Consider the following 12,373-nt stretch of genomic DNA (forward strand, 5'->3'; position numbering starts at 1 on the left):
GGACGCGGACGTCAGCGGGGCTGTCGAGACAATGAGCTCAAGGCCCTGCAGGCGCACATGAGCAGCGCCGCCTGCCCGGCACATTGTCTGCTGTGAGTCAGAGTCCTCCCAGCATGACCCAGTAGCAGCGCTAGCATTGTTGACCACAGCTCAACAGCAGAGGTCATCGCTTTATGATGTTACAGATTGTCCGTGCGCTCCGTTGTGCAATCCCACAGGGATGGACCGTTTAGTGGTCGGCTGATTACAAAAAGTCTGAATCAGTTTCGTGACGCTGCCGTGAATGGAGCACGGGCTGACGTCGGCTCCTTCAAAGGTTACGACACGCTGCTGGACAAAGTGGCCATTTTGGGGTATAGTGGAACCCAACACCAGGGTGTCTCCGGGTTTCAGCCACCAAGGGCGCGCAGGTGTACCAGGGACTACCAGGACCACACAGCCTGCTGACCGCCGGGCTGCTCGCTGTGACCTCAGAGCGGGGAGCAGCTTCCCTGCCCCTCACTATCCTTAGCCTCACCACGCTTCCATGCCGACGCTCATGACGGCCTTGGGCAAACACCGCCATCTGCATCCAGTTAGAGCATAGCGCTTTGCGGGTTAGCGTGCGAGCGAGCCCCCTCCAGCAGGAAACTTTAACTCACGTGTGGTCACTTTAGCTTTGGGAAGCCGCCGTTTTCGGTGGGGAAGGAACTGCAAAATTATTGAAACAGATGTAGCGGCGGGCGCGTCGCTATAGCAGGTAATGGAGATTAAATTATAGCTGTGATCCAGTTAGACTGAAAGGCCAAGGTAGGCGTTGTTATGGTAATAAATTGTAATCATCATGGAAAACAACCCAAAATGAGGAAGACATGGAATTTCTTAGAAGAGTTTCTTTATCCTTCCTTACTTCTGGTCAGCACCTTCCAGGAAAGGTTGCTGTCTTTTACCAAATTTTGTAAACCCACTTGGCGCGGTGTTGACAGTGTAAACAACCAAAGCACGCGGACAGTAGCTGCGTTGGATCACTTTGGACTTTGCCTGATTGCGCAGCATTGCGTGAGCCTCGCGGAGAGCCATCGAGCTCTTCCAGAGCGGCTCCGTTTCTGGCTCTTCTGCGTCGCTTAAATGTGAAAATCTGGGTCAGTTTCTCCCAAAGCTGACATAAACACAAGTATTTATTTTCCCTCTACACATTAGTGAGGCCTGGACGCCTGTTCCACATTTTACCTGGCAGTTTTCACTGATTAACTCCAGTATGTTGACTGTAGTCGGGCTTTGAAGCTGACTGTATACCAGTAAGTGACCTCAGTGAATAACTTTATCGAAAAAGGGGAAGTAGGTGGGGAAACGTGCACGGGCCTGTGTTGGAAGGAGGAGTCACAGAACTGTTGAAAGTCTATAGGCCAGTTCATCAAGTCTGCTGGGTCATTATATGTTTCCTGTCTGACTCAAGTTCAGAAAGAATAGAGAGAAGAGGAAGAGTCTCAGACAGGCTGTTGTTGCTCCTACAGTGTTTCTTCGTCCTCGTGCTTTTTTTGTTTTAAATGACAATGGGATTATGTTGCTCTGAAAAGCAGACGGAAAGTTTTGGGATGCTAACAAGTTGGAAAAAAGTAAGTGAGAGTTGCTGTTATCAGTTTGTATTAGTTGCTTTGTCTTAAGAAAATTGCAGAAAAATTTAAAACGTGCTTGTTTTGTGCACGCACAGGAACAAAAACCGGTTAAAAAAAACCCGAAATCCAATTTGTAGTCTTTATATCGGCAGCTCAAGTTTTAAAGTTGTTTGAACACGGCAGGAACTGGCATCTGCCTCGATTCATCAGATTCTGAGAACTAACCACAAGCGGTGACATAGGTGGTGACATTTCTGTAGGTTACTTAAACCACGACTTTTGTTCTGACTCAGTGCTCTGCTAACGTAAAAGGATGTATGATTTCACAGCAGCATTGAGAAATCGGAGCGCACGCTGCGCGCCTGAGCTGAACTAAATGACCTCTTGTGACTCCCATGCCGATCTACGGCTTTTTCATTTCCTAGAGGTCACACCGTTCCACTGTTTTTGGCCCCTTGAGCGGATCAATTACAAGTTCCCTTTGAGCTGAATAAACCCGTTTTTATATTCCGAGCTCAAGGTCCCCACCCCCCCTCTCTTCACAAGCGCTCTTTAATTTTTATAGACTGCCTCTGGCTTTCTAGGCTGCGAGTGCAGCCAAGTCTTTGAAAGTGGTATTCAGGTTTTGCATTCAAGTCGATGTTAGCTAGCTGTCTGCGTGACAGCTATTATCCAGCTGCTGAGACCAGAGCGTCTGGTTCGGCGCAGAGGAGAAGGGCCTCTTTGTAGGAAACAAAAAGAGCGCATTTCTGCTTTTCTTGGAGATGTTAAAGGTGAAATCAAGGAAAATGAGTGAAAGCCGGAGTGGTGTCTGCGTTCAGCTCAGCTGCTGCAGCTTCTGCTGCGGGGCAGGTTGTTTAAAGCGGGGACCACCATGAGCTCACCACGTGACTCTGTTGCCATGGCGTTCAGGTTGTCGTGCAATTGGTGGTCTTCCGGTGAGCAGCGGAGTGAAAACTTCCTCGTTTTTCCCCTTCGTCCCACCTTTGGGGTAAAAAAGGAAAACTGCTGCACTGAAATAAAGAATGATAGTTTTTTTTTTTTAATTTTATGCAATCATGAAGTGAATTAGGAGCAGCGGCTTACGCGGCGTCCGGAACACCCCTTGTCGTCAGTACGGGGGATTCAATTACCGTCTTATTCCGGCGATAACGACGGCGGCGCTGTGAAGCGTTGCATTGCGCAGTATGCGTTGAATCTGTTCTGCATTACTGAGCAGGGGGAGCACATCAGGAAGGGAGGGGGCTGTGTGGAAAAGCAGTGCGGAGAATATGAGGGAAATGTCTGGGAAGAGAGAAGGATGTCGGGGGGATTCTCCCATTTTCTGCAGTGCTGTGCTCTGAAGGTGGGACACAGAGAGAGAGAGAGACTCCATGAGTCTGGCTGCCACAGGGGACTACAGCTAAAGCGCCCCCCTCCCCTCCGCCTTTCTCCAACCTTCCTTTCTCCGTCTGTCTTTACAGGCTGCCCTTCCTCCTCGCCTTACTCAATCTGGGAACGAAAAGGCTGGATTTCCCCTGTTAAATTACGGGATAATATTCAAATGGCGGCAGGAAGCGAAAGAGATTAAGAAAGACAGACGGGGGCAGCAAGCGCCGGAGGAAAGGAAAGGGAATATTGATCGCATCTGGGGGAATTCCAGCACTCTCTGGAGCGCCATCATGGGAAACTGAAGGCATGTGGAGATGCGTTCGGCCAGGGACGTAGGGGTCGGCCAAAGCCCCCCTCCAAAGAGCTCGGTCGGATTGTTTTTGCCGTAGTCCGCCGTCGGAGGTGGAGGAGAGCGCGAGGCTTTGAGCTTCAGGTGGTCGGGCTGAGCTCAGCCTTGGGGGTCCACTCAGAGAGGAGCGCACAGGGCTTCTGCTGGGGAGCGCCAAGGGCTCGATACAGCTCATCACCATGCCTGAAGCCAATTACCTGTTCTCTGTGTCCTGGGGATACATCAAGGTGTGTCCCACAGTAGAGCTGGAATACCTGAGGTTGTGTGTGTGTGTGTGTGTGTGTGTGTGTGTGTTGTGCCTGTATTGTGTTATATGTCCGGTATCCTGTGTTAGGAAACCAGGCAGCCAAGCGGTCCCAGGAGACATAAACACAGACTTTATTGCCAAAAGAAAATATCCCGGAAAACCCTGGTTAAAACAGGAAAAGCTTAATCGAAATGAAAAAAGACGTATTCCGTATATCTAACGTTCTGACCTGAAGGTGTTTTTCTCTGTTTATGCTCACAGTTCAAGAGGATGCTGAACCGAGAGCTGAGCCACCTATCGGAGATGAGTCGCTCCGGCAACCAAGTGTCGGAGTACATCTCTAACACTTTCCTAGGTGAGCACTGCAGCACAATTCCGTACGGATAACTCACACACTGGCACGGAGAACACATTGTAGGGACCCAGAGATGTGCGCTCCACCACTCAGGAACCAGTCTGATCTGGTCTAGAGGAGAGAGAGTTCCCCCAGAGGAGGGGGGGGGGGGGGGACAGGGACGACGTGTGAGAATCTGCCTTTAGATTCACTTAGACGCTTTGTTATTCACCGGGAGGACGGCAGCCCAGCTGCATCATGTGACTCACAGCCAGCAAACAGCCTGTCTGCCCTGCAGCTGCTCCAGCCAACCACCTTAAAATCACACAGTCAGCGAATCAGTCCTGTGCACACACGTTCTGTGCGTGACGGCAAACACACTTCCGCCGCAAACTGACACGTTTTCAAAGGTAAAGGAGGAGGTGAGAAAGCTGCTGCACGGCGGAGCGGAACCAGGCTTCCTGGTGGTGTCATCTGCATTGCAGCTCTCACATCTCAGGTGAAGTGAGACCATTTTCTTCCTGTCTGCTGTGTAGGCAGCATCTTGCTCCCCCCCCCCACCCCCCCACCACCGCGCGGTGCTCTGTCTAATGCACAAACACAGGCATGGAGGAGAGCAAAACACGAGTCGAGTGTCAGCTGACCAGGGCAGCACATGCAGCAGCACCCGCGCCAGCATGTTTTCAGGTCCTTCCCTGACCCATTGAGATTTCCCTGGATTGTTGTGACGATGCACTTTCCCATAACGCACGGGCTGCTGAAGGACATCTCCTCAAACCTCCTTAGGTGCTCTTAAAGCAGCAGAAAAAGCACCTGTCTCTGTTTTTTTAATAATGTGTCACCATTTGTAACTCAAGCGCTGCTCGCTAATTAAATAACCGCCAGCGCGGCAGTAATATGCTGTCACCTCGGTGTGAGAGGTCAACTATTTCCTCCTGTTTTCAATTGGCGCATTAGCACCACCAGCCCACCCTCTCGTCCGGTCTGGAGAGCGCCGTTAAACATTATTTACCTCATTGTTTTGATTCTCTACTTTCTACAGATAAACAGAATGAACTGGAGGTTCCGTGTCCGGTTCCCAAGTCGAGGGATAGAAAGAGGAGGCAGGGCCAGCAGCAGCAGCAGCAGCAGCAGCAGCAGGGTGGGATGATGACGCAGATCAGCGGAGTGAGGAAGGTCAGCCACACGTCGGGAGGATCCGGCAACCGTTTCGGGGTCAAGACAGACCAGGAGGAACTGCTGTCAAAGGTAAACTGGCCAGATTACGTGTCGGAGAGATTTTAAAGGAATATAAACGTGCAGCTTGCTGATAACTTGACCATCTGGTTCTGACCTGTTACAGGACCTAGAGGACATCAACAAATGGGGCCTGAATATCTTCAGAGTGGCCGAGCACTCGCACAACCGACCGCTCACCTGCGTCATGTACACCATCTTCCAGGTCAGTTTAATGCCTCTTTATCCGCGTTGGGCAGGAAAATTCTCAAAAGAAAAGTGTGAAAAACGTTAATTTGCACCAGGCAGGAATAGAAGGCAGCCTGTTCTCTGTATTCTGAGTGAAATTCAGCCGCCGGGAACATCTGCTGAAGGAGCATTAGCCGCTCGACAGTAATTGATTTCTAGCGTGACTCATCCTGGCATCCCCTGCTCATTTCCAGGCTTATTTCAGTCAAATGTGTCACATGCAGGTTCAGAGCTGATTTATTCCAAACGGGCCCCCGTCCTGCCGCTCATTGTCTTGTTTTTCTCCTTTCCCTCCTGTCCTGTGCGTCGCACGCAGGAGCGAGACCTGATGAGGACGTTCAAAATTCCAGCGGACACCTTTGTGACGTTCATGCTGACCCTGGAGAGCCACTATCACTCGGACGTGGCCTACCACAACAGCCTGCACGCTGCCGACGTCGCCCAGTCCACCCACATCCTTCTGTCCACGCCCGCGCTGGATGTAAGTCAAAGCGGATTTCCCCAGCTTTTCAAAAGCAGATCTGATGGACGGAGCTTTTGATTATTTATTTACTTACTTCATTATGACTCATCGTGTTTTTCCAAGCTATTCATTGTGGTTTAATGGGGCCATGTGACATCACGAGCACCAATACTGGCGTGCTTGTGAAACCGCCAGCCCGAGACGATGACGAACGCAAACCAATACCTTACCTTGTATGGCAGGTTTAGCCATTATGAAACGTGTCTTCATTCTTCCTCAAGGCCGTCTTCACTGATCTGGAGATCTTGGCTGCCATTTTCGCTGCGGCGATTCATGACGTGGACCACCCGGGAGTGTCCAACCAGTTCCTCATCAACACCAGTAAGTCTGCTCTTTTATTTAGCCTTCAGATTCAGGGAGGTTCCCGCAGGAAACCACCTCGGTTGGTGTTTGGGGACAGCGGTAACCAGAGTGACGTGACCTGGGTTCATCGAGCCTGATGTCCCCCTGTCATTTCTCTCCGCTTTAGACTCCGAGTTGGCTCTGATGTACAACGATGAGTCAGTGCTGGAAAACCACCACCTCGCCGTGGGCTTCAAACTGCTGCAGGAAGACAACTGCGACATCTTCCAGAACCTCACCAAGAAGCAGAGGCAGACGCTGCGCAGGATGGTGATAGACATGGTGAGGGCGGCACGTCCGCTCGCTCGGAGTCTTCTCGGAGTCCTGCCCCTGCGTCTTACCTGGGCTCCTCTTCTTCCCAGGTGTTGGCTACCGACATGTCCAAACACATGAGCCTCCTGGCTGATCTGAAGACCATGGTGGAGACCAAGAAGGTGACCAGCTCAGGCGTCCTGCTGCTGGACAACTACACAGACAGGATGCAGGTGAGAAGCCCCGCTATAAGTCACATAAGTATGGAAACCAGTTATGTAATTTTGAGGCTGCAAATCTGGGACATTAGCTTATGTAACATGTTCTGCTACATCTTGAGTTGAGTCATGACTATTAAATCTCTGGCGCTGACATCGTCTGTGCATTAAGTGTCTTTACACAACCCTCCTCACCTTCATGTCCTGCGGAACAGCCGTCCGTCTGCTGGTGTCAAAGCCTCCTTTATTTAAAATAAGTCTCCCCCCTCCCTCCTGCCTCCCTGCAGGTTTTGCGTAACATGGTCCACTGTGCCGACCTCAGCAACCCCACCAAGCCTCTGGATCTGTACCGGCAGTGGACGGACAGGATCATGGACGAGTTCTTCCACCAGGGAGACCGAGAGAGGGAGAGGGGGATGGAGATCAGCCCCATGTGCGACAAACACACGGCCTCAGTCGAGAGGACACAGGTAGGGAGGACGGGCGTGGCGTTCCGGGCGTGGCGTTCCGGGCGTGGCGAGCAAAATGTCGTTTTTGGGGGGTTTTTCCTGACGTTTTTGTGTCTCGCCGTCCAGGTCGGCTTCATCGACTACATCGTCCACCCCCTGTGGGAGACGTGGGCGGACCTGGTCCACCCCGACGCACAGGACATCCTGGACACGCTGGAGGACAACAGGAACTGGTACCAGAGCATGATCCCCCAGAGCCCCTCCCCCCCGTTCTACGCCAGCGACGACGAGGGACGGAGACCCGAGGAGGTGGAGGGGGGACCGGCGCCGAGCAAGTTTCAGTTTGAACTGACGCTGGACGACCAGGATGGACATGGGGAGAGCGGCCTGATGGAGACCGGCGACGCCGATCCTCCCTCTAATCCGGACGCGGTGGATCCGGCGAGCCGCGAGGCCTCCCCAGCAGAGACATAGCCGGAGCGGCGTCCGCGGGGCGCAGCTGGCCGTTTGCTGTTATGAATTCTTTTAATTGCAGTCGAGCAATCCTGCAATCTGGCTCCCGGGAGCCGCTTGGTGAGGAAGGCCTGAAAAGTGGGGCACCCCTGCACACAAGGCTCGGAAACCCTGTGACAGTTTGTTTTTGAGCCTCTTGGAGCGGCGCCGAGTGAGCTGCTCCTCAGAGGCGGGACTGCTTTCAGACTGCAGCGGCGGCGCTGCCGTTCACAGGTGGAGAGGGTGATGCGTATCCACGTACCGCGACTGGTTAAAAACCCCAAACTTGCACTTCAGGACAATGTTTTTTGGGGTTTTTTTTGTTTCCGTTTTAACCTTGGTATCGTCTTCAGATTTGAGCGCGATCGGCCAAAATGTCCGATACAAACTGCTGGTCTTGCAAAAAGATGATGTTTTTTTTTTTTTAGTCTTCTAAAAAGTGTGTGCCTTTTTTAAAGAACCGTGTCCTTTTTTTGTAATTGTTTTAATAATTTATTGAACACGTTTCAGCTGGTAAATGTGTCGTTTTTTTTACAAACAAAGGCACATTTGTCTCACTTAGTCTTCCGAATGTTCGGGCAATAGTATAAGCTTCCAGTGGATGTATTTGTAAAATCAGTTGACTTCCCAGCACAATTTGCACTTTGCGGCGCAGGACGAAACGCATCAGTAACGTCGAGAGAGGAACAAAAAAAAAAAAAAACCAAGTCAACATTTAAACCAAAAGACTGATTTTTATGTTTTACTCTCCAGATTCTCCACAATTCCAAATCCAAACATTAAACACCCAAAGATCCTGTAGAGGAAGCACTTTTCCCACTGCCACGCAGGAAAAGTGACACTTTAAGAGTCACAAACTTCCAGCCTGAAGCCAAACGGATCTCCGTAGCAACGCTAACGGCAACAGATCTGCGAAATGTCAGCAGGTCATAAAAGGAGCGCCTCACCTCCGGCCCTGCTGAGCTCCTCTGCTCCTGCGGATCTGCTCCCTCCTTTAGTTTTTTCCCCGTTGGCTGACACGTCTTTTTTTCCCGACTCGGGTCGACTGTGAGACCGTGCACATTTGAAACGGAATAATTGTATTTCTTTTACACAGCACTTTGACGATGCCGACGGCTCCGCAACAGGTTGCCGAGCTGTCCCACACTACCTTAAAGGTACCGAGTTGTAACGCGCAACCTCCAGAAATGCGTGTGTGCGATGACGTGTGCGTGCGTGCACGTGCGCGCGCGCGTGAGTAATCAGAGTTGCACAATATTGTTGCACCCAGCTGTGTTCGTTCTGACCCTTCAGCTGTTTGTAACAGTGTATTTATTATCTTACTCTTGGTTCTAATAATATTGATATTTGATTGTTAATATTAATATTGTATATTTCCTATTATTTATATGCTACCACACAAAACACGGTTTGACAGGACTTGTCTGGTGGTTTTGAACTGTCGTATTTCACAGGCTGTTTTGCTAAACGCACCATGAAAGCAGGTGGTTCCAGTGTTTTAAGATCTGAAGCCTCCAGAGGGATGAAGAGCTTTTGGGGGGTTTTTCTTGCTGTTACTGGTGAAATATGAAGGCTGGACATTTGCTGCAGTATATTGTGTACGGTGACGGGTCATTGTACAGCTTTTTGGAATTCTAGTTGATTGTTCCAAATATACTTTTTCAGTGTTTTCCTTACAATATATGGAAAAATGGTGTATGTTGTGCTCAACATGTTTTCTATCGGATTATTAAAACGGGCATGTAATACAGAATTTCTCTGCTTATGTCTGGTTTTTGCTATGTTTGGTTTTGTTTTTTCCCTCAGCTTTGAGTGACACAAGTCGCCATGCCAACGGGATTTTTCACCGTGTGGACTTGGGCCTCGTCAGCTAGTTTTACGCCGCCAACAAACGGGGCTGTGCGTTCAGGTGCACGGCTCCCTGCAGCTTCAGTAGATTTGTAAATGCCACGAAAATGACGACAACAACAACGCAAACGACAATCACCTCTAAGTCTCTTGAGGTTAGCGACCGCTGGCTGCTGGCCAGACATGTAAACAGGAAGTATGCAGCGATAACGATGCTATGCACAACCGCTCTCCCATGGCTATAAGCATCGTGGCCCAAACAGATTAGGATGAAGAAGCATGAAGAAAAGATTAGTTTCATTGATAGAGAAGACTCAAATTTGAGCTTTTAAATTTATTTTCGCCTTTCAATAGTGATAATTGTGTTTATCTGATCTACAAATTAGCTGAAAATGGCCCAGTAAAGTAGATAATCATCAGTTTAGACCGGCAGAGAGGAAAATTCCAAAAATACTGACCTTAAACACGTCAAATATCCTCTAAATCACAGGTTTGTGTTGGGACATTACATCATGTTTACGTTGCAAATGTCTGGATGATAGGAGAGCTGAAGCGCCTCCTATAGGGCAGAAATGAGCCGTGTGTTTATGGTAAACAGGGGCAGGAGAGAGGCGGCGTTTTCCATGGAGGCGCACGCTGCCCTGGAAATGTGCACAATCTTTGTTTAAAAAAACCGACCACAGCGGCGGGTTGATGACGTCAGCCGGTTGAAGGCAGGGTTGCGACAGTGCCGCCGCCTGCATCCATTTCGCAGCCCTCCCCCTCCCCCTCCCCCTCCCCCGCCCCTGCACCAGCCTGGCCCTGACAGAGCCCACGGCCTGGGGCCAAGGCGACAGAGAGGAAGACAACCACTTCCAGCAAAACAAACCTGCTCCCTCCGTGTCCACTTTGTCAAAACAAATGGCTTCCTGGACTCCCTCTTGGCCAGCTGCTGTTTGTTTTAATTTGGGTCATCAGTTGGGACCAGGCTCCACCTGACAGTCAATGAGGGCAACGCGGATAAAACCCGGGGCCAAACGTGTCCGAACGTCAGGGGACGGCATAAATGGCCGCGGGGGACTCCTGAACGTGGACACGCTTCGGATGAGACCTCCGTCTCCTCCGCAGTCTCGTCTTCCGCGTGTGTGTTCGTGTCTCTGGAGTTGGAGTTTAAAACGCAGGTTCTGGGACAATAACAGGATGCGTCCTTCCCACAAAATGTCACAAATCATCTGGTTATCACACATGGCGGCAGCAGAGATATGCTATTGTTCCTCTAGGCGAGGAAAATCCTCACCCAGCATGCAACTGTCTCATCTGTGGACGCGCGGGTTATATAATCCCTCCAGTTAGCAAACCCAGAAAATGGTTCCCTGACACTTACTTGAGGTGAAATGAGGCCATAAATGCGAACGGTCACATGAAGCTGCGCTGTCTTTATGATAAGAACGAGCCGTTTTAAATGTTGCCTTGGCCAGGCTGTGGCGAGACCACATCCATCCATCAGGATGCGTTTAAGGACACAGCACCACATTAACATTTGCACCGATGCCGTCGGGCTTCCTTTCTTTTTTTCTTTTTTACCCAGCATGCAGTGTCTGGATCCGTGAAGGGAACATCCTTGCGGTGGTACACAAGAGAACGCTGTCATCCGTCTCCCTTGGGTTCGCTCATGCATATTTAAAGATGACACAGGCTAAAACACGTGCCCGCCAACACGCACTCCAGAGGACCAAGAGAGGGAGGTGGAGGGAGAGAGCGATGGAAGAGCGAACCCTCTTTCTGTCCTTAACCTTAACGAGAACTGCTGTAATTAACCAGAAACCACAACCCAGCTGTGACGTCCTCGTGCCCGTCGCAGACGCAGAAACATAAAAATGGAATATTTACATGTTGAAAACGTGGAATAAGCAGGTGAATCCTAACAGAGCTCCATTATTCTCCCCCATCTCCCCCTCCTCTCCCTTCTGCCCCCCCCCCCCCCAGGATGACCTTTGTTTTCCTGCACACCCTCCTCCGTAATGAGCTCATTAGCTGCCTCAGTGGTTCCTGGAGTCTCGTCTTTTACGCAGATTCATCCCAGAAAACCGTTTTTTTAACGTTTATCTCCCGATAATTCGGAACCTGCCCGTGACCCTGAGGCCGTAAGATCAATACGCGCCCTCGTTTGACTTCGAGACCACATGACTCTGTTGGGGGGGCCTGGGAGGAGGGTTAGAGAGACGGATGAGGGGTGGGAGTGGGAGGAGCCACATAGGTGACAGGTGCTGGTAGAGACCAGGTCTGAGAGGACCAGATGGAACGGAACCAAAACCCGAGAGGACACAAAACTGAGCGAGAGCAGAGCGCCGCACGAGCGAGGACTTCACCTGCTTTTTATTCTTTTATAGCATCACGAACGTTTTTCTTCCAAACTAAAATCCCACGCTGATGCCAGTATGATTCGCATCACAGTGATGATTTATTGTCGGGTTCTCGTTAACTCGCACCGCCGGTTCCTGTCACCACCATGAAATGTAAACACCACGCCGCTCGTGTTTACATGGAAAAATACTGTTGTTGCTTCTCAAACACGCCGAGGGGCCCATTGTTGTTTTGTTGTGAGTTCCCGTAAGGACCTGACACAGGACTGTAAAGCGCCCCCAGGCTTCCTCTCTGCCCACTCAAACAGGCCTGATAAGGCTTCGGTGTTTCCCCCTCCACCCCCGCCGCAGCGGGCAGGCAGCCGCCCGACACACCCGTAGACGCCGGCTTCCGCTTCGGCCCCGGGGCCCTCCAACGTGGGCCCGGCTGCACGTTGCTCCAAGGCCGCGTGGATCTGATTGCAGATGCCGATAAGTGAAGCTTTTATGACCTGGCTGTAGAAACAAAGAGAGAGAGAGATGCCGACCAGATAGCCTGTTGAGTTGT

At 50.8% G+C, this 12,373-nt stretch overlaps 1 protein-coding gene across 7 annotated transcripts in view; it reads left to right on the top strand.

The window, feature by feature from the left end:
• LOC130538902 (cAMP-specific 3',5'-cyclic phosphodiesterase 4B-like) overlaps positions 1 to 9,389 on the top strand; it is a 28,903-nt gene extending 19,514 nt beyond the window's left edge. For all 7 annotated transcript variants that reach the window (XM_057056901.1, XM_057056902.1, XM_057056900.1 and 4 more), the window contains 9 exons: positions 3,824 to 3,917; positions 4,939 to 5,144; positions 5,239 to 5,337; positions 5,677 to 5,841; positions 6,105 to 6,204; positions 6,353 to 6,507; positions 6,588 to 6,710; positions 6,983 to 7,165; positions 7,271 to 9,389. In XM_057056901.1, the coding sequence (XP_056912881.1) occupies positions 3,824 to 3,917; positions 4,939 to 5,144; positions 5,239 to 5,337; positions 5,677 to 5,841; positions 6,105 to 6,204; positions 6,353 to 6,507; positions 6,588 to 6,710; positions 6,983 to 7,165; positions 7,271 to 7,618 (1,473 nt within the window). In that variant the 3' untranslated portion in view covers positions 7,619 to 9,389. The remainder of the gene's footprint in view (positions 1 to 3,823; positions 3,918 to 4,938; positions 5,145 to 5,238; positions 5,338 to 5,676; positions 5,842 to 6,104; positions 6,205 to 6,352; positions 6,508 to 6,587; positions 6,711 to 6,982; positions 7,166 to 7,270) is intronic.
• The last annotated feature ends 2,984 nt before the right edge of the window (positions 9,390 to 12,373 follow it).

Source organism: Takifugu flavidus, chromosome 15 (assembly GCF_003711565.1).
Source record: "Takifugu flavidus isolate HTHZ2018 chromosome 15, ASM371156v2, whole genome shotgun sequence".
In the NCBI taxonomy this organism is placed as follows: domain Eukaryota; kingdom Metazoa; phylum Chordata; class Actinopteri; order Tetraodontiformes; family Tetraodontidae; genus Takifugu; species Takifugu flavidus.